Source organism: Perognathus longimembris, chromosome 7, assembly GCF_023159225.1.
Source record: "Perognathus longimembris pacificus isolate PPM17 chromosome 7, ASM2315922v1, whole genome shotgun sequence".
Classification (NCBI taxonomy): Eukaryota; Metazoa; Chordata; class Mammalia; order Rodentia; family Heteromyidae; genus Perognathus; species Perognathus longimembris.
Window position 1 is genome coordinate 46,325,660 of NC_063167.1, and position 22,619 is coordinate 46,348,278.

The 22,619-nt window shown below is 38.0% G+C and overlaps 1 protein-coding gene across 19 annotated transcripts in view; it reads left to right on the forward strand.

Moving 5' to 3' along the window:
* Positions 1 to 22,619, forward strand: part of Sgip1 (SH3GL interacting endocytic adaptor 1) — a 180,586-nt gene that overhangs the window by 82,502 nt on the left and 75,465 nt on the right. For 10 of the 19 annotated variants that reach the window (XM_048351505.1, XM_048351504.1, XM_048351509.1 and 7 more), the window contains 6 exons: positions 3,479 to 3,542; positions 11,385 to 11,409; positions 14,375 to 14,446; positions 18,108 to 18,164; positions 20,329 to 20,383; positions 21,378 to 21,553. In XM_048351505.1, coding sequence (XP_048207462.1) covers positions 3,479 to 3,542; positions 11,385 to 11,409; positions 14,375 to 14,446; positions 18,108 to 18,164; positions 20,329 to 20,383; positions 21,378 to 21,553 — 449 coding nt within the window. Of the gene's footprint in view, positions 1 to 3,476; positions 3,577 to 11,384; positions 11,410 to 14,374; positions 14,447 to 18,107; positions 18,165 to 20,328; positions 20,384 to 21,377; positions 21,554 to 22,619 lie in introns of those variants that run through there. The other 9 variants (XM_048351510.1, XM_048351522.1, XM_048351519.1 and 6 more) reach the window with 4 other exon arrangements.

Genomic DNA, 22,619 nt, shown 5'->3' on the forward strand with positions numbered 1-22,619 from the left:
TACTGGGAAGTCAGGAGGCTGAGATCTGAGGATCTGAGGATCTGAGGATCACAATTCAAAGCAGGTCCAAACAGGCAAATCTGTAAGACACTTATCTTCAATTAACCAACAAGAAACTGAAAGTGGAAGTGTAATTCAAGTAGTAGAGTGCCAACCTTGAGTGAAAAGCCGAAGATGAGAACAAGGTCTGAGTTCAAGCCACATGTTGGTACACACACACACACACACACACACACACACACACACACACACACACTGCTTTTAAAGAAAGAAATAAGAAAACAAAATAGTTGGTGTAAAGAACAATTTATGGGCTGGGGATATAGCCTAGTGGCAAGAGTGCCTGCCTCGGATACAGGAGGCCCTAGGTTCGATTCCCCAGCACCACATATACAGAAAACGGCCAGAAGCGGCGCTGTGGCTCAAGTGGCAGAGTGCTAGCCTTGAGCGGGAAGAAGCCAGGGACAGTGCTCAGGCCCTGAGTCCAAGGCCCAGGACTGGCAAAAAAAAAAAGAACAATTTATGCAGGCTATCCAAAACAGTTCTACTGCAGAAAATGACTTCAAAAATCTTCATGGAGTTAAGGGAGTCAGAAATGGAAAATCATTGGATAGAGTATGTTTTAAGCTTATCAGATTACTGGATATATGCCTTAAGCTTGTTATTCTAGTCATATTCTTGATTATCATTTCTCTCTTCTGAAGATATTTGTTCAAGTATTTTAATAAACCCTCAAAAGACATAGTCACACCTTTCCCTTCACTGTGTGTGTGTGTGTGTGTGTGTGTGTGTGTGTGTGTGTGTGTGTTGGTTCTGGGGATTGAACACAAGGCCTGGTTGCTGACCCTGAGGTTTTTTGCTCAAAGCTAGCACTCTACCGTTCCCCCCGGCCCCCTTTTTTTGAGGGTTGATTGTAGATAAGAGTCTCTTGGACTATCCTGTCCAGGATGGCTTTGAACCTTGACCCTCAAATCTTAATTAGCCTCCTGACTAGCTAGGATGACAAGTGTGAGCTACCAGTGCCCAATTCCCTTCACTTTTAACACAGTTGGTGTGATTGATTTTTCTTGGATCTTTCAAATATGTTAAGATCTGGATATCTTACATTTCATAAGTTTATTTGCATTAATCTCTCAGATTTTCATATACTTTCCTAAGTTTCTCAAATCTTTCCACTTTTCATGGAAGGGGGATTTTGTGAATGCTTTTACTTATTCAACAATTTGGTTCTTTTTATCTCAATGTTTTACATCTTCAGTATATTCTTATTTAATTCCATGTATAAATATATTCCGTGTCTTGGTAACATGACTTTCAGAAAAACTAAAGCTACAGATTGGAATAGCATTTTATGAGAGTGTGAAAATTCTTTCATCTCTTATTGGTTGATTTATTATAGACTGACTGAAACAAAAAAAAAGAATGTGACATGTATTAAGGGCTGAGAAATAATGCTGGAAATAGACTCTGTGTCTCCTAACTCCCAATTTAATGCATTTTTGTAAAAAAAAATACACAAATGGTGGCATTTATGACCTAGTTCATATTGGCTGTGCCCAGAAATGGTAGTCAAAAACAGGACATTGTCTATGAAAATGTATTATTGCCCTATTCTGTTACTAATTTAATCCAAGAAATGCTGGGCCTTGTATTTATATTTCTATTTTGTAGGACATGTTATTAGAAGTTGTGTTGCAGGAAAAAAAAAGAATTTGAAAGTATAAAATAATAATGGTATGCATTTTGTGATCCTAAAGTCACTAGGAGTGATACTCAACAAAACATTCATTGTGAATCTAAATCTAAACTGAAAGCATGAAGAAACCTATTAGGGTACTTGAAACCCAAGTAAAACTGTAGGAAGGAAATGATGGTTATATAACTGTTATTTGTCTCACAAGGGAATAAGATAACTGGATGTGGGAAAGAAGAAAGTTTCCAGCAAACAAAATAAAAAATGAAGGGGCATAAACTGTTCCCAACTATAATAGACAGCTTTAAATGTAAGTTTTCCTATAAACTTACCATGTGAAGAATAATAGAAAATAACTTTATGTAGGAGGAGATTTGTTTGTGGGGATGAAAAAAAAACAAACATTGACATTTTGAAAACCTAAATGTCTTAAATGGAATGACTATTAAAATGAAAACTTCACTTTGCAGAGACATTTCGGTGATTATATCTGAGCAGCATCCTAAGAGGCAGATAATGAGTGACTCAGCTGATCTGTGCGCTTCAGGCTGACTCACATGTTTTGGAAGAAGGTTTCAGGGAATCACTGATTCTGGCAGTCTTCTTCCCTTTGTTTCACCTGGCAGTGCCAAACAAATCCTGAAATATCAGTGACTTTTCTAGCTCTAACTTTCTCAGGGAAACATTTCTGCAACAAAACCAGCCTGCAGCAAGTCCAAAGTTCTAAATACATAGGCGTTTAGTCTACTTGAATAGCACTTGTCAACATAGCCAACAAGTACCAATGAAATGTGAGTGTGATGGGAAGTACAGACAGAGTCTTTGAGGGCTAAGAAAGGAAGACCCAGTGCTGGGCTTGGTTTGTCAGGATGAAAGTACTTTCCTCCACTGCTGCATGAGCCATGCTTTGGGGGAGATATTTTAAATGTACACATATTGTCTGGTTAGGTAGGAGATGTCAAGGAAATAGAAATACGGGGGCCCTGACATCTGCCTCAGAAAGACCCACAGTCTATTGGGAGAAGTAAGTAAGTAAGTAGTAAGTAATGAGTGGTGCAAGTGATATATTATACATACAAAAGCAATAGTGTGATGGAAGGAGCCTGAAATTGTCAGTCTTATGCCAGTAGGGTTGAGAGAGCCTTACAAGGTTTTTATAGCATGTGACCTGGAGCTTAAAGGATGAATTAAAAGTATAATCACTGACAAAATAAGCAGTGTATTTCATCAAGAGGCAAAGACCATGCAAAGAAGGGACAGTGAAATGTCACCATTGGGGTATGTTCAGAGAATGGTTAATAATCCAGTAGAGCCATGGAGCTGAAGATAGAGATGGGAAAATAGGACACAGAGGTGTGTCAAGCCAGTATGGTTCTCTTGGTACGAAGTTTGCATTATCCGTGCCTTGCTATTATCCCAGTCTCCAGAATACATCCACTCTAGAAAGAGCTATTCTAAATCTGTGATTCAGTTTCTTGGCATAGCCTCAATATGACTGATGAATAATAGTAGTCTAAGAAAAGCTTCAAGTCTTCTGTAGACCCATGCATCTTTATGTTTCTTATTACTAAGAATTGACAGTGCCAAATCCTTGATAAACATATGATGGAAATTTTAATGATGAATCATATTCATGTGCATACATGTACACAGATAGACATGTGATCAAAGAAACATGTATTGCTTTTTGAATATGCTGGCTGAATGGCTGTGCTGTAACTTTAAAAATATGCTCACTTTTACTGTTGATATATTTCTTTGACCCTTTGCTATGTTTTCCTGCAGGACTGAAAAAACGTACAAGGAAGGCCTTTGGAATACGGAAGAAAGAAAAGGACACTGATTCTACGTATGTACTTGAAGAGTTTATCTCCTCACTTTGCCTAAGAAATTCTGTTGTCACAGTCACTAAGATTGTCACTGAGTCTCTTTGAATAGCAAGTTGTTTTTTTTTCTGTGCTACCCCATTTCTGGATAAACTATATTTACTTCTCATAAGTACTTTAGATTTATGCTAAAAGGTGAAGATTTTTAATAATTTCTTCAGTTTTTCATCATTTTTAAATAAATGATATCCATACTTCTCAGTGGTCTTGAAAAGCAGAAGATGTGATTGCAATTGTTTTTTTGGTGGGGAATGGGGCATAAATGATAAAAGCATTTATTTTCTAATGTTGCCTCTAGTATCTAGACCAAAGCAACAACTAAACACCTGTAGAGGTAAACTGGCCCTGGCCCAAACCAGAAATATATACCAAACAGCACAGCAAAGTTCTTGCTTGAGATTCCAAGAGTTTGTACAAACAGAATTCAACTGTTTCATTCAAATGTTTTGTACAAACAAAATCAACCAGTAGAGTTTGCAGGAATGATAGGATATTGGCTGTGAGTAAGAAACAAATGCCAGAACAAATATGAGTATGAGTATAAACAATTAATGTCAAAACATAACAATTTCATTCTACTTATTTGATCATCTTAAACTCTCCTTCAGAAGTATTTATATCTGTCACAAATTCTCAAGTATCTTTTTGAGTCAGGTAGGTAACTAATACATGAAGTCAGCTAGCCAGGAACTTGAGATTCCAGCCCAAGATCAGTTTACAAAGAGAACTGCTAGTCAGTAGAACTGGTTGTGAACAGGTAGAAATGCAAATCTGAGATGGAATTTTTGTCTATAAGAATGGAGTCCAGGCTGGGGATATAGCCTAGTGGCAAGAGTGCCTGCCTCGGATACACGAGGCCCTAGGTTCGATTCTCCAGCACCACATATACGGAAAACGGCCAGAAGCGGCGCTGTGGCTCAAGTGGCAGAGTGCTAGCCTTGAGCGGGAAGAAGCCAGGGACAGTGCTCAGGCCCTGAGTCCAAGGCCCAGGACTGGCCAAAAAAAAAAAAAAAAAAAAAAAAAAGAATGGAGTCCAAGTCTTTCCATTTCTTCATGAATGGAGCTAAGTCATTCCTTCTAACAGATGCACAGAATTCCATTGTGTATATGTACCACATACTAAGTGAAGTAAGCCAGAACCAAAGAAACATAAACTCTAAGATTTCACTCACTGGAAACAATTAGTACTTGTCAAGGATAGTCCTAGCAGAGGAGTACAATAGCTCAATAGCAATGTATACACGATCATATAAGATGATCCTAAGTGAAATGAACTATAAGATTTGGAAATAAGTGGTTTATCTTTGATGTTGTTATTTCCAATGTACCCTATGAAATTATGCCTTTTTCTTTTGTCTTTCTTCCTCCATGTCTTTACCCTTCTTGTCACTGTAACTGACTTTGGTACACTGGGTATTTTATGTATGTTTATTGGAACTAGGGAAGGGGAACACCAAAAATGGAGAGACAAGGGTAAAAGGCAAACCAATGCAACAGCATCATTTACAAGACAATATGTTGTAAATCAACTGTACATCTTAGGGGAGAATGGGGAGGGATCTAGGGAGGGGTACAGGTGGGAGAAAAATGAAGGAAGTAAAAAGTTTGAAAAGAAATGTACTCACTGCCTTAAATATGCAATTGTAACCCCCTCTGTACATTACTTTGACAATAAAAAATAAATTAATAAATTTTAAAAAATAATGGGGGGAAAAATAAGAATGGAGTCCAGCTGAGTTCTGGTGGCTCATGCCTATAATCTTAACTACACAGGAGGCTGATTTTTGAGGATCATAGTTCAAAGCCAGCCTGGGCAGGAAAGTCTTTAAGATTATCATCTCCAATTAACCAACTTAAAAGCTGGAAGTAGAGCTGTGGCTCAAGTGGTAGAGCTCCAGCCTTGAGGAAAAAAGGTAAAGAACAGCTACCAAGCCCCAAGTTTAAGTCCCAGTACCAGCATACATATACCAAAAGAAAAAAAAAAGCGGGATGGGGGTGGGGGGAGCAGAGAATCTATTAAAACACTCAGGTATCCACAATCCCTAAAAGAATACTAAAAAATAGGAAAATTAAACTTGTGTCTGCATGAGTAAAAGTGAAAATAGGCCATATTTATTCTTATCTTCTGCTTCCCATTCTGTGCATTTTAAGGAAGGCATTCCCTCCATGAATGTATAATTCATGGTCTAAAATATCTACTACAATTTTTTAACTTTTATACAACTAAATGAGATAACATATTTGAAAGGCCCAGTGTAATATTTAGTAATTACAAAATGCTCCATAAATGACAGCTGTTGTTGAAACAAGTTCTTTATGAGAGATTAAACTAGAATTTCCAAGGAATGTTAAGGTAAGAAAGCTCACTTTTGATGGGTGCTTTAGGACAGAAGAGCCTTGTGTTTGGCCTACAAGAAGATAAGGACATGATTTCATACAAGGGGAGCATCAAAGGCAAAAGCACGAAAGTTTTTACATCAGAGAACATAAAGGATTTGGGAAGTTATTTTTTAATTTTGTTACAAAATCCTCATGCTCTTGTTCTTATCTTTTCCTTGTTATTTTTCTTCTAGTTACTGTTCACTAGAAACATTTATGGAACCCCTGAGATTTTTTTTTTCTCTGAATGATTAAGTTGGGAATATTTTCCCGAGAATTATATAATTTGTATTGTTTCTAAATATACTTATTTTTATTTTCTCTACATCAACATAGGCTGTGGTTCCTTCGCTGGTGGTGGAACTCCTAGGCTCTTGTCTCAGCTCTGCCAGTAACTCCATCAGAGTACAAATTGCACATTCTTCCACTGGGTCTCAGGTTCTCACTTGTAAAAATAGAAATTTACACTAGATGAAGTTCAGTTTTCCTCAAAGGCCAAACACTGATGAGGCCGTCTGTCAACCACATCTGATACCACCTCCAGCGTGCTGTGTGGGACACTGGTGCAGAACAGCAGTACTGAAGCCAAACCAAGTGTTCCATAGACTGGACCTGCAGTCAACATTTCTGCAGTCTGGAAAAGCTAGGAAGACAAATCAATGACCTTGGGGGGTGGAGGGAAGAGTGTAAACAACCTGTCCTGGACAAGCTGAGCTCATTTACATGTGGCCAAAGCCCAAAGCCCAGTTCTTCCAGCACCATTTCAAAAGCTATGAAAAGAAGTTGTTCCTTATGGCTTTGAGTAGATGGCCCAGCATATCTGTGAGACCCTTCAAGGATACATTGGTTTGTAATCATCTCACCTCAATTTTTGATCATCAGGGTATCCAAATTATTTTGGGAATAGCAAATTGGCTCTTAATTGGTTCCACTAGTTGTGATAGTCAAGGACAAGCTTTTTTTTTTTCTAATATAGAAGCCTTTGTTGTTGTTTTGTTGTTTTTTATGAACCCCTGCTATCTAATTGGATCATATATCATTGATTGGAAATGGAGTCATAAATACAACGGGGTTAGTAAATACTCTGGCAATTTGCTGTCCCTTCAGCTTTAATTAATGCCTATGTTAGCCTGCAATCATTGAGACCTTGTTGCTGCAAACTGTTTTCAGGGCCATTGCAGCTGGCTCAGGGTTGCTAAGCAACCTGCTAGCATAGTGGCCAGCTACTGATTGAACCTCCTAAGATAGAGAGTTGGGTAAGGACCAGAGCTTCCTGATTTGATCAGCATTACAGAGGCTGACAGAAAGAGGAAGGGAGAGAGCCTGTGCTAAGTGGCAGGATCTGTGCAGGATATTTTGTTGCACTGAGATCCTTTCTCATCCTAACAATAATTCAATAAGGTTGGTACTAACATCTCAGTTTGAGAAATAAGAAATCACTGCCCAAAGTTGAATCATTTGCAGAAGGCCATGTAGAAAATAAGGCTGAGAACCAATCATCCTGGTTCCTGTGCATTTACCAAACCAAAGGAAAGGCAAGAATGGGCAAGATTATAATCCAAATGGGAGAATCAAAAAAAATGGCAGTCATTGCAAGTAATAACTGAAGCTTCAAAAACTAGAGTCCATGATAGATGATTAGCTTTAAAAAAGAAGTAAAAAAATAAAGCCATTTTTATAACATATGAAACTTTACCGGATGTTATTATGTAATAAATTTAGAATACAACCCAACTTTTGAAGGCTGCTGCAATCTCTCCACTCCCTAAGCGAAATCAGATTATAGAATAATAATTATTATCTAGCTTATGTTTAATACACACTGTATCCTAGGCACTATTCTAGGCTTTCTTATTAACTTATTGGGATTCTCTAGTGGCTCTCTGGGGATATGTTATTGATATGTCTGTACTAGAGACAGGGAAATAGAGACACAGTGGGTGAAATAACTTGCATGCACTTCTGAAGCTAAGAAATCTGCACCAATCGGAACCAGGTAATCTAAAACTAAAGCTAGTATTCTTAGTCACCCACCATGCTTGCTGCTTCTGAGCAGGTAAACACCAGCCATTAGCTGATAAAACAAAGGCTTGATATAGGAGATTCCAATTCTGCTAGGTACAGTACAATTGTTCTGGTTAATATATTTTTTGGTCAGTTTGTGGGGCTTGAACAAAGAGCCTGGGTGCTGTCCCTGAGCTTCTTTGTGCTCAATGCTAGTGCTCTACCACTTGAGCCACAGTACTGCTTCTAGTTTTTGAGTGGTTATGTAGGCATAAGAGTCTCACGGGGACTTTTCTGCCCAGGCTAGCTTCAAACCACAATCCTCAGATCTCAGCCTCCTGAGTATCTAGGATTGTAGATGTGAGCCACTGATGCCGGCTTCTGGTAAATATTTTTAAATATCATCTTTATAGCTACAAAAGGCATGAGTTCAACTAACCTCCCATTCAGAGCCACTGCTGATATGTCTTATTCCCGGGACTAATACTGGGCAAAACCAGAGCCAAGCTAACCTATACCACCTTCTCTTCTCTATATCTATTGCAGCATCCTTAGAGTAGCAGTGCCTCTGAGTGTGTCCTATCTAAAAGTTGATAAATCACCTCTCCTTTACCAGGGATTGCAACCAGTTAGACACACTCCTTTTTGTTTTTTTCAGTAGACAAATATACTAGTTGGCTTAGATTAGTATGGCTTGGCATATGTGTTCTATGCTTTCCTCATAGCCTGGCCTTACTATGCCATAACAACTCACTGGATGAATTGCCATCCTCATACAAAGAGCATGGCTTTTTTTTTATTGTTTTATCCTCTGGTTCTGATCAAGTGCCCATTCATTGTAAGTACTCAATATTTAGTCAGTGAGTTATAAATGTGGCAGAAGAAATTCTTCTTGTTCTATTTTAGATAGAATTCCTTCAGGGCCACTTAATTTCCAATTGCTAGGGCATGTCCAAACATTCCAAGACTTTTGTTAGATCCCTTTGTCTCACTATCATAGTCCTCTCTGCTTCTAGTTCCTATGTAGTTCCTGGATCACCTGGATTCACCTACATCTTTGTCGAATTTGCTATGTGCAAAGGATGCATGCAATCAAGGAAGGGCTCAAAAGTGGAGGAGACAGCTCGCCTTGGAAAGCAGATATCATACTATGATCTCATTTCTCTCTGTCTCTCTGTCTGTTTCTCTGTCTGTCTAGCTGTCTGTCACTCTGTCTCTGCCTCTCTCTGTCTCTGTCTCTCTCTGTCTCTCTGTCTCTGTCTCTCTCTGTCTCTGTCTCTCTCTGTCTCTCTGTCTCTGTCTCTGTCTCTCTGTCTCTGTCTCTGTCTCTGTCTCTGTCTCTGTCTCTGTCTCTCTCTCTCTCTCTCTCTCTCTCTCTCTCTCTCTCTCTCTCTCCTCTGCTCTCCCCTCTATCTCTTTCCCTCTTCCCCCTTTGGCAACACCCTATGAAACAATTAATTTCCTTACTTGGTCCCAATTCCAAAGGACAAACCCCATCCAAATCACAGAAGTAAGTAAGACAGTCCAGGTCCCTGTTTAAGCATAGTTCTGATTTAAGCATAGTTCTGGTTCCCTGTTAATAATACAATGACATTTTAAGCTCCTTACAAGATGAATTAAAAGTATAAGTTACCAAGTAACAGTTTCCACCCTATTGCTTCTCCCTTCTTCTCTTTGTCCTATCCAGTTTCCCTCAGAAACAAGATAAAACAACTCCCCTACCTTGTTCTACAAACCCAGTGTGGTTGCAAGTGGGAAATTTTGTGTTCCTAGTGAAGAGAAATCATGGGAAACAAATAAAGATACAACAAGCTCACACTTTTATACTTAGTGTTAGTAACTACTGTAAGTTCATTATATACATCATCTTACTTCAACTGCCTATGAGTGGTTAGGTAACAGGTTCAAGGTCACAGAACCATAAATTGGTGGAGACTGGAACTTGAGGCTGATCTTACTCTAAAGCCCTTGCCCCTAACCACTACAGCCTAGAACTACCACAGATAGTACCACCAGAGCATAGTGCTTCCATAGAATCACTGCCTGGATTTTGGCCATTAGAGGGAGCCATTTCACAAAATAGTGCCCTCCCACTCCTCTCCCATTTTAATTGGAGATGTAAATATAGCAATATGAAAAAAGTAGGGATTCTCAAAATAAATTCTGGACAAAGGACATTTCTGGACCACTCACAAGGGGAAAGATATGGAAGAACAAATCATTTCTATGTCTTGGAATAGTTTTAAATGGAGCCACAAAGATGGAGCTAGTTTTTTTTTTTTTTTTCTCAAATTTTTATTATCAAACTGACATACAGAGAGGTTACAGTATCATACGTTGGGCATTGGATACATTTCTTGTACTGTTTGTTGCCTTGTCCCTCATGCCCCCCTCCCTCCCCCCCTTTCCCTCCCCCCCCCAGGTGTTCAGTTCACTTACACCAAACAGTTTTGCAAGTATTGCTTTTGTAGTTATTTCTCTTTTTTTACCCTGTGTCTCTCGAATTTGGTATTCCCTTTGAATTTCCTACTTCCAATACCAGTAAACACGGTTTCCAATATACTCAGATAAGATTACAGAGATAGTGTAGGTACAAACATAGGAAGGTGATACAAAACATCATCAATAATAGAAACTACACATACACATAGGACGTTGAAAGTAGTTACAACTGTGATATATCACTTGTTTCCATAACATGGAGTTCATTTCACCTAGCATCATCTTATGTGTTTCTAAGGGTATAGCTATTGGGCCTTGTGATGCTCTGCTATGGCTTGCCTAAACCTGTACTAATTATTCCCAATAAGGGAGGCCATAGAGTCCATGTTTCTTTGGGTCTGGCTCACTTCACTTAGTATAACTTTTTCCAAGTCCTTCCATTTCCTTACAAATGGAACAATGTCATTCTTTCTGATAGAGGCATAAAATTCCATTGTGTAAATGTACCACATTTTCCTGATCCATTCATCTATGGAGGGGCATCTGGGTTGGTGATGGAGCTAGTTTTTAATGAATTAACTCTCCTCTTGAAATGGACCAAGGTACCTCATCCTAACTTGTGTTTTCTCAACTTCATCCTTAATGAGAATATCACTCCCACACATTCACATACCCCACAATCAAATATTATTCAATCACTTGTTTTTATTTCATTTTCCTTAGCCAGTGGGAAAAAAAGGGAAGATGAATGCAATGGATACTGACTTTGTTTATTCAGTTAGTTCTATGAGACGGGGGCTTGGCAATATAGCCTAAGCTGGTTTTGAACTCTCAATCTTCCAGCTTTAGTTCCTGAGCACTGGGATTACAGGCATGCATCATCTCACCTAACTGGTTAATGATTCTTATTGCCAGTCTTTAGTCTGTACTGCAAGAATGTTTCATTTTCTTAATAGATATCAATTTCTTTTTTATTACAGAGGTTCACCAGATCGAGATGGAATTGTAAGTATTTTAATAATCATTTCTAGTAAGGGTTTGCACTTCAATATATTCTATGTTTAAATTTCTTTTTTCTGCTTGGATGACTTTTCAGACCTCTCACTGTTATAATTTTTTTCTAGTAATTGCATGGGACATAAATGTGGTCTTGGTCAAGTTATATTTATTTATTGCATTTACCTAAAACCCTGCCCTGGGGGGGGGGGGGGGCAGGCAAGTTAACTAGTCATAGAGATGATGGGTCAAAAGCCAGACAGTTCATTCCGGGGTTGCTACCTTCAACAGTTATTTCATTTCCAACTTAATGATATAAAAGCTCATTATGTGAGCATGGTATTCTCCAACAGACGACACAGAGTCATAAAGAGGAAGGGATCCAATAAAACTGGGGGAAAAAAGCTTTTCCCCTTGAGTATCTGGGCTACAGATCCACTTTCTATATTAAATTCAAAATTAGGGAATGGTCATAAAACCACTTATGACTGAATTTACAGCCTGGAGGAAGAAAATGTGTCCAGTGGGTTTCTATTTAACAGGAACTCTGACTATTTGCTAGCCACCAGATTTCTTGTTGTTGTTCTTTTTTTGTTTTTTTGTTTAAGAAATCTGTGGTACACTAGCTTAGATTTATCCCAGTTGTGCTTATGGGATTCATTCTAGCTTCTAAAATGTCTTCCTTCAAAATCTAAATCAGATGCCTATTCAGAGGTTCAAAAGAACAGCTGCTATGGAAATAAAAGATGGACTCACATTAGGCTCACTGGGCTGAAATGGGAATTAAAATAAATCCAGTGGTTAAAAATATTTTTTTGAAAAATCACCCTTTATAATGTTATACTAAATTGGGGTGCTAATTTCAACAACAGTAGAATTTTTTCTCCTGCACTTGACTCAAGGTCCTTAGTTTTGGGGTGCCTTTTGCATTCATGTAGTTCTTGCTATGAAATGTTAAGAAAATAGACTGAAATTGATCGGACATTTGGGTAACACTATAATCAAGGCTCTATTCAGCAGGGGAAAAAAAAGACCCAGAAGACTCAGCTTCTCCTCACCTCTTGCTTCTGGCTCAGAGCCCTCTCCTTAACTCTGTCTCAGGTACTCTCTTCTGTGTCCTCTCTGCTTCTGGTCCCCTGCCTGAGCCCTCTTGTTCTCTCTACTCTCACCTTTGCAAGACTGCTCTGTTAGCTACTCAGCTTTCTATCCTGCTGCTCCGGGGTTGATTGTGATTTCTTGCTTCTCTCACTGTAGCACTCTCAAGTCTTGTCATTTTCTTTCTCCAACACTTGCCCCCATGCTCATTATCTCTACAACACCATTGCTACCTCACTTCACTCTGCTCTTCTTCGGGGAGACACCAGTTTAAAGTTAGTAGAATATGCACCTCAGCACTTGATACAGCTTCTGACGTAGAGCAGATGATCTTGAACATGGGCTGTATTAAGGGATATAGCAGGCAGTGTGAGGACTTACTTTCCCTACATCAGATTTCATGCTCGTTCCCGGCGCCCTCCTTCCCCTCATCCTCCTTCAAAGCTAGTTGTTAACAGTTGTACCCTCTCTGCTACCTAATTTAAAATATCATAAATATCCCTAACCACAATTATGAAGAAAGAGGGATTGTTTAATTTCAGTTTCTCTGGAAACAATAGGCTTTTAGTGAAAAAGATGACATTCAGAATGAATAAACACATTTTCTCAAAATTATAAATAATTATTTAGAATAAACACATTTTTTCAAAACATATACACATTGCTAGTAATCGGAAATTATTGGCCAGCTACTATTTTTGCCCTTTGAAGAAAAGGTTCAACTCTTCCCCCTAAAACTTGATCAACAACATTTGAAAACCAGTACTGTCCAGCTGGATTTAAATTTCTGTTTGTCTTTAATGCTTAGAAATCTCAACCTGATTTTCAACTCAAACTGATTTCTTTACGACCTCCCATCTATAGACTCTTTTTTTTTCCTGTCTATAGACTCTTGTCTACTTTTATGTGGCTGAGAGATTTTCTATATGGTTGCCTTTGGAGTGACAGAAGTTAAAGTTGATAGTTTCACTAAAGTAGTTCCATAAAATGCAGGTGGCATTGTACCCAGCTAGTTGGTAAACACAAAGGCTGCTTATTTCGTTTTCAGTTCTCTGAATGTGATGGAGCCAATGACTAGTGTTAGTGCTTTTCATCTATCTCTACAAGATGGGTCAGGGCTGCATGTATGAAGTTGGGCTTTGCCTTGCTGCCCACTGGCTGAATGTACCCATTGCTGTGACTGTGCCCACAGCTTCTTGTCCCAGTGTCGAGAACTCAGGCAGCTGTGTATGACTATGTGTTCTGACTCAGAGATAAACTCTAATTTACTCAGAGTACATTTTACATTTTCCTGAGTAGCTCCAATTTTCCTCCACAAATACACTGGGCTATCTAGGTCACAGCCCTTGGCTGTAAGGAAATCTTTTCTTTTTCTTTTTTTCCCTGAATAGACAAGCAGAAAAGTGCACAGGATTTGGAACTGTCAGCTCTGTGTGCTATATGTATTGATAATCCTTAGGAAGTCTTGGATGGCAGATACAAAGACGAACTAAACCAATCTTTCATACTTACATTAGAAATAACAACTGTTTTTTACTCAGTCGCTTCTTGTGTGTCTTGGTGTCTGTTCTCTATTTGTAAACTCAGTGATGTCTGAAAGAGAAATAGATCCACAAAATCCCAATTGCCTTGGGGCACATTTCCCTTCTTTCCTTTCCTGGCCTAGCCAAACTGGCCTGCTGAATAGAGCCTCATTATGGGCCCCAAAGTCAACTCTTTGCCTAAGCAACCCTGCCAAGATTGGTAGGCCCTACAATTTGGCCTAGAAATTGTTTCTTCTATGGTATGTTTGCTGACTCCATGTGATTCTTTATATGTGTCTTGAAGAACAACCAGATCCTTTAACAACTTTTTTCTACATGAAAACAATCAATTCCAGCAGCCCAGCCCACATGAACCACCCTACAATTACAAAGCAGAGTGTGCGCGTGAAGGAGGAAAAAAAGTTTCGGTAAGGAAACAGATTTTAGTTTAAAAATTTCCAAGGGTTGTAGAAACAGTGAGTAAAAACGAAGACAAATTTGGAGAAACCATAGCTTTTATTTAATACACTTAAGGAGATTTTTTGTTATGTATCTCCACATTATCTCTGGCTTTCTGAGACCAATTTTAAATCACTATCAACTTTATATGTTACCATTCAAATATGTCTTAAAGAATGATCAGGCATAAAATATTCAGACTTCTTTTGTCTTAGATTCAAACTTTTCAAAGAATCTGCTATCTATCAAGAAGGCCTTTGGCCATACTGTAAACATCACCGTGCTAATTGAGCACTATCATTTGTAAGGATAAGATAAGCAGTAGCTAAATAGTATCAGAATTTGGGCAGGACCCTCCCCTGTGGGGACCAATATTCTTCACCCAAGAATGTAGAGTCAAAGCATGCGGGTCCTAGACTATACTATGCAATAACTGTGGCTGTGTTGTCCACGTAGATAGTCACATGTGGCTATGTAATTAAAGTCAGCTCCTTTGTCACACTTGCCACATTTTAAGTATTCAGTCACTCATATCCAGTGATCTCAATATGGCCAAGCACATAGATCAAGCATTGACATCCTCATAGTCAGTTCTAGTAGACAATGCTGCTCTATAAGATTGTTTTCAAAGTGATTGAAGTCAGCTTTGGTGGGTAAAGATAATACTTTAGGCAGAACATCAGGTATATTTAACACTTCTCACCTAAGAATCACCATGTAGCCATGAGCTGACCTCCCAAAAAGAGACGCTGACAATGGAAACTGAGAAGTTGGATCAAAGTTTAACTGAACATTATTGTTCCTATATTTATTGATTTAGCCCATCATATTTACTGAGAAATAATGATAAATCTAATCAAAGTAAAATACCTATTAAAACAATATTAACATACCCATGAGCTTCAATTATCTTTAAATAATAGTAATATACTCAAATTACTTATGCTAGATAGAGAAGTTTAGAAAATTTAGCAAAAGAAGAAGTAAAAAAATACGTAAATGATACTATTTTCACAATCTGGCCTAGCAAAGTTATGCATGCCCACTTAACATATTCTTTTGTGATGCTTCTTCAAAGTTTTCCATTTGAAAATCAGCACAGTTTGGGGCTGGGGATATGGCCTAGTGGCAAGAGTGCTTGCCCCATACACATAAGGCTCTGGGTTCAATTCCCCAGCACCACATATATAGAAAATGGCCAGAAGTGGCGCTGTGACTCAAGTGGCAGAGTGCTAGCCTTGAGCAAAAAGAAGCCAGGGACAGTGCTCAGGCCCTGAGTCCAAGCCACAGAACTTCCTGGCCAAAAAAAAAAATCAGCACAGTTAATCTCTCTTACCACCATTACTAGGAGCTGCACCTTGATCAGTGTGGAAACAGCAAGAACTTTTATCTTGGAGTTTAATCGGAACAATAATAGCTAGAAACTGGCCTTTTTTAAACTTAATTTTCACTTGTAAAACCAAAGATATCTGTGAGAGTACAATGGAATGAATGAGACCATATTGCCAATTCCTCTAATCAAGCCAAGTGCATGTATTTATGTGTGTATCTGCCTAAAGCAATGTATAATATTGTTATTTGGATTTGGTATTTGTTTTTAAGATGTTTCTGTTGTATGAGAAATGTTTTATAAATTTGTACTCTTCCTTTATATCAATGTTACATTGATTTCCATGGAAACAGGGACTATTTCAGTTAGTCTAAATCTAGATATTCACAAATCACTTTATATCTACATTGGATATGTGCTCACCAAATAGATCAAATACTAACATATATGCATATACACATGTATGTATTCATATATAGATTGTCTTGGTTTTGAAGGGCTTTAATAATGGCAATGATCTTATCATAGAAGCAAATCACCAAACTTTTAAATATTTGAATTCAATAATTAACCTAATCTATTTTATTTTAGTCAGCTGTCATTTGTACTAAGGGATTATTTTAAAACTAAAAGACATTGATAACAATATTATACTAGTCAGAAAAACATAAATTTATTTCTTAGGAATCTATTTAATTCATTTGACTATCTATTAGAAACTAAATTTTACATTGATCTTTATTATCATATACACTTTCTTAAGAAGGGTTTGGAGAATTTTGCACTGAGGTAATGTAACAGTAGATTGGGTTTTAGAAAAAGGAAAATAAGGAACATGTATAGCAAAAATAATGGGAATTTCCAGAAGAATTTTTATGGTTTACATTATTAAATGGATTATTTAGTAGCTTCTTAAATATGAGTGTGCATTTGTAGAGTTAGGTTTCGAAGACCTGTTTGAAAAAAACTAAAAAAGAAGACTGGTGAGGATTTAATTCAATAAAGACAATCCTACGTGAAGACTGGATATTATCTGATTACAAATAATCCTTGTCAAGAACTGAACAAAGAGGCAGATAGACAGGCCCTGTGTTCCTGAGTACAGCTTGTGACTGCATAACACTTGTGTTATTTTTAAGTTCTGCTATATAGATAGGGCCTCAACAGATTAGCTATTTCTTAAGCATTCCTCATGCTTCTAAACTACCACCAGTTCTTAGAAGGCCCAGTCAACATTCAGTAAATGTGTATTTATGCTAAGTAGTCATGCTGGGTTTTCTAGTGATCTCTATGCATACCTCAAAAGCTTACTCTACACCTATTTTTCAATGGCTTGTTAACCTCCTTCATTGTAGGTCAAGTGACTTTCATTTATGATTGCAAATTTAGTAGTCCTGTTCTCAAGTCTAATGCATCACCATATATGTGTTATGCTAAGGTCTGCTACAGCTCAGTGACATCCATGCTCTGTGTGTGCTAAGTTTAAGAATGTCTTTGGATGGACCCTCTGTACCAATCTAATTTGTGTTCTCATGTTCTGCTAACAAAAAAGTAGAGAATCTTAGCAATTTTTATTTTGGTGGTGCCACATCCTTGCTCAGCTATGGCCATGATTATACTAGGGACTAAAGGTACAATTATTAAGATAACCAATAGACAAGTATGAGCATTGATGTGTGCCCATATAGGTGTAGATAGATGGTTAAGGAAAAGTCATCATAAATTCCAAAGTTCTATTTTAAAATAGATAAGAAAAAATCAGAAAGAATGTTAACATTATTTTTAATGACTAGGAGCAGAATGAACTAACCTCAAGCTGACTTCCTTTCTATTTTATCAAAAAGGTGGTTAGAAAAAATTGAATCAGTGTTAAGAGATTATTTAATGACTTGTGTGATACCCATTGAATCTGTTGGAACTAATTGTATATGCAAGTCAAAATGTTTCTGGCTTTGTTCCCTGAGGTATAGAGGATTAAATTATAATGTAAGTGTTGCTAATTCTTCCCTAGTTGAGTAAAATTTGAATTCCTAGTTGTTAATATCCCTATGCCTATATATCCTACAGTCTTCCATGAAATAAGTGTGTAAGAATGCTCTTGTATGCAGTGTTTCAGCTGCTAAATTTACTATTCAGTTATACCAATGTGATTTCATGATAGGTTCTGTTAATTTGTCCTAATACTGGATTTTAATAGCTCTTACTAAATATGGATAACAATTAAATGGTTTTATTATTCCTTTGGGATTTTCTTTTCATTTATATGTTCTCTTCTAAGTTTATTTTCAAATTTATTACAGAAGAAAAGCAATGGGGCACCAAATGGATTTTATGCAGAAATTGATTGGGAAAGATATGTGAGTATTAGAATGTTTTCCTTTATTATGTATTTTACAACTTAAAAATTAGTTGAGGAACTCATCTTCCTAATAGGACATAAAAATAACTCGGTCCCAATAGGAAATAAGTAGCTAACTTAGGAGGCTAAAAAGCAATCGGATCTGACAGACCTGGGCCAGGACCTGACCCCAGCAACATCAGCTGGGAGGCTAAGAACAGTCTTGCTGAGAAACAAAAATGAAGTCAATGTAGTATTTGTTGCAAGGGCTCAGTGAGCTAATGGCAAAACATGTCATTAACTACCTAGTGTACGCTACATGTTCAAAAGTAAGGACTCTTTTCTAATGTTCAGTCTGGTCATTTTCACCCTGACCCTGTTTCTAAGCAGTTTTGAGAATCAAGGCAAGTCAATTAACCCCAGAACCTTAGTTTCATAACAACTACTGTACCCTTGTGGTATAAATGTCTCCTGGGATCAATGACAGACTTGTTGCTTCTCAGGGGATGTGAGTAAACCTAGCTGAGACCTCCCTATACTTTACGAAGAGCTTTTCCCAAAAGCAATCAGTAGCAATACTACACCAACCACAGTAGAAGGACCTGTTGGATCCAGTCAGGATCACTTTTAGACTTTGAATCGTATAGAACATGTAATCAATTTTACAGCAAAGATCTCTCACTGTCAGGCCTATAACTTCAATTTCCACAGGGCCACTCTTCATCTTCCTCCTCTCTCAGGCACAAGATATAAGGCCCAGAATATACCTGGAGTCAAGGCCATGGCATTTGCTGGATATGTTCTATAGAAACAGCATCAGATCTCACTTAGTTGGTTATTGCAGGAGTTCTTTGCTCATAGGAACGTTATGTCATCCAATGACATAATGAGTCACAGCACCATAAAATAAGTACTCAGTTGCAAATGAATAATCCCAATGATTCAAACTGCCTTTTATCTTTCCTTTTTCCTTAAAAAAAATTTTTCCTGTCTGCTATTAGTGTTAGTTCAGCCAGCAGATCCAGCAGTCCTTTTCCCAGGACTCTAGGACTATTCTGGTAATTTCACTCTCTCTCTTTTTTTTTTTTTTTTTTTTTTTTTGGCCAGTCCTGGGGCTTGGACTCAGGGCCTGAGCACTGTCCCTGGCTTCTTTGTGCTCAAGGCTAGCACTCTGCCACTTGAGCCACAGCGCCACTTCTGGCCATTTTCTGTATATGTGGTGCTGGGGAATTGAACCCAGGGCCCCATGTATAGGAGGCAAGCACTCTTGCCACTAGGCCATATCCCCAGCCCCTTCACTCTTTTCACTCTTTTTTTATTCCCTTGATTGTGGTCCATCACCAAGAACTAAGAGTCAATCCCTTCAATTATCTTTAATTCATCATGCCTCACCAACAAAACTTAAACCATATTTATAGAAATTTTGCCTGAACTGATTCATATATTTAAAATCAGTTAACTTTTTTTGGTCTTTATATATCTGGAAATATCTTCTAGAACACCTTGAGATTTTGCAGTGTGTCCCATCCTGAGAAGCTGCAGCAAACTCAAACTTCTGTCCTAGCCCCTGGGCTTCTTGTGGCCTGTTGTCTAGCCCCCCACTGTTCAGCTTCTTTTCCAGGCATATTATTTTTGCTGTTGCCTCTCCCTTCCTGGTCCAAATCACTAATAGTACCCATTCCTATAGTGTCCATATCTCAGCCCAAGCTCTTCCCACCACTGAGGACAAACTCCATCCCCCACTATCCTATCCTACTGAAAGGTTCATGGAGCCCACCCTGATTCTTTTAGAATAAATTCATTTCCTCCTCCTTCCTGCTCTTACCTAACACCTCTGTGTTGCTTTTTCTTTTTTATGTTTTTGGTAGGCAATTTCCCAAAGGAAACGTAGTTTGCATGTCAATCCCCCAGGTTGCTTAGTATGGTCCTTACTTGGTAGGAAATGCCTGAATGCTTTTTTTCCACTGACAGTTGCTTCTTCATTTATTTTCCTAATAGGAAGATTCTCCAAATGTTTTTGAGTAAATATCTAAACATATGCTATTCATCATTCACTGCCAAGGGTTAAAACCTTAGCTCCCTGAAATAAAATATATCTTTAAATACACAAGTCTAGAGGGAAAGAAATAGTCCCTCCATCTTTTCAGAATAATAACTGCTTAACATGTTCTTATATTTTATAGAACTCACCTGAGCTGGATGAAGAAGGTTACAGCATCAGACCAGAGGAACCCGGCTATATCCTTTCTTTCTTCCTTCCTTCCTTCCTTCCTTCTTTCCTTTCCTTCTTCCTTCCTTCCTTCCTTCCTTCCTTTCTTCCTTCCTTCTTTCCTTCCTTCCTTCCTCCCTCTCTTCCTTCCTTCCTTTTTTCCTTCCTTCTTTCCTTCCTTCCTTCCTTTCCATCTTTCTTTCTTTCCTTCCTTCCTTCTTTCTTTCTTTCCTTCTTTCTTTCTTTCTCTCTCTCTTTCTTTCTTTCTTTCTTTCTTTCTTGTTTTTATTCTCTCTCAGAAAACAATAGTCTAAACTTGGGTTTCCTAAGGAATACCAAACCTACTATTCCTAATATTATAAATGAAAAAATACACAGAGAACAGCCTTATCACTAACAAGCAAGCACTTTGTCTTGATTTATTCATAGAAAAGAAAGACAGCGAGAAAGAGAGAGAGAGGAGAGAGGAGAGAGAGAGGAAGAAGGAGGAGGAGGAAGAGGAAGAAGAGGAAGGGGAAGAGGAGGAGGAGGAGGAAGGAAGGAAAAGGAAAAATGCGCTGAAGAACAATTGTGCAAATTGTGGGTGCTGAGTGGTTTGCTAAAACCCAATATGGCGATGTCATTCACAGTGACAGCAAAATAGCTCTTAGTGTCTTTGTCTTCCAATTCACCTCTAGGCAAAGCATGTCACTCTCTGAAGCATTTAAACTTCTTCAAAGAGTTCCCTAAAGTAACCTTCCTCTACCTGAGGTTGAGGATGAGTGTGCTTGTCTGTATGTGCTGAGTGACATGCAGACAGCCAATGGCATCCAAACCGTTGGACATTAGCCACTCTCTCATTGGAATTCACTGTCCTTGATCAGGTGACGAGGCAAGGAACATAGAGCCTAACCTTCCTCTCATTTTTGTTTGGTTGTGTTTGCTCTGTTTCTTCTGCCATGCAAAGATAATTTTTCTATGTGTCTAGGTAATCATCTAATCATCATTAGAAGAAAGAGCTAAGTATCCTTAACTGTGTTCTACCTACCAAAGGAAAGCACTTTTATTCTTCGAGTGAATCGGAAGAGGAAGAAGAATCACACAAGAAATTCAACATCAAGATTAAACCATTGCAGTCTAAAGACATTCTTAAGAATGCTGCGACAGTAGATGAGTTGAAAGCGTCAATAGGAAACATTGCACTTTCCCCATCACCAGTGGTGAGTGGCATTTCCATGTTAAGCTTTTGGTGAGGCTGGATGGACAGAAGACTGTTCTGCCCCAGCACATTAAGTTGTTCAGAAAATCCTTACACTGATGCTGCGTATGATCACCATCTTACAAACCCATAAAACTTGAGCAGCTCTTTCCAGCTGAAGAGAGTTTTACTCATTTCCTACTGCAGTTCTTATGCTTTTCAAAATGGTAAAAATACCAGGAATCACACTTTATTTTCTTCTGAAAAGACTATAAGAAGAAATTTAAAAAAAGATTATCTACAGCCTTCTTAACAACTAAAAGCAACATGAAGCTCACAGATTTACTAATTGATATTTTTAACAGGTTTTAGTTTGACTTTTCCTAGTAAAACACATAAAATGGAAAGTAGAAAATGGCTTTAAAAGAAAAACTTTTGACCTGTGTGATAACCTACACCTATAATCCCAGCATTGGGGAGGCTAAGGTACAAAGATCAGAGTTCAAGGCCAATTTGAGATACATAGTAAGACCTTGTCTCAAACTAGCAAACAAAAAATCTTTCCCTTGCTATGCTCCAATAGAAAATAGTAATGAACACTGTAGTGTAAGAGGATGTTAAAACTCATACTCTTTCTTATATTATCAAATAGTCTTAAGTCCTCTCATCTTTCTCTTAAGCATCTCAAATACAGGAATGGCACTATATTTATTACTCAAGTCACTTTTGTCTATATTGTGCTTTCTTTTCTACATTTCCACCTACTAAATTTCTTTAGCTGCTGAGTCCCAAGGTTTACAGAGATAATCCAACATTTATAATAATTATGGTGTTTGATGAATAGCACCATTGATTTCTCAAAATAGCTGTGAAGAGCAGATGAAAGTCGTCATACTAACAGCTAATATCTTCTTGGCATCTTCTTTAAGTAGATGTGATCTCCTTACATTGCCCTCTCCTGAAAATTAAACCACTTCCAAGTTACTTCTAGAAATACCTCAGTTAACCTTTCTGAAAGAATTGTAATTGTTCATCCATTGAAGATAAAGTCTTGCTTGCCTGGCAGTTTTTTAAATATATAATCATAC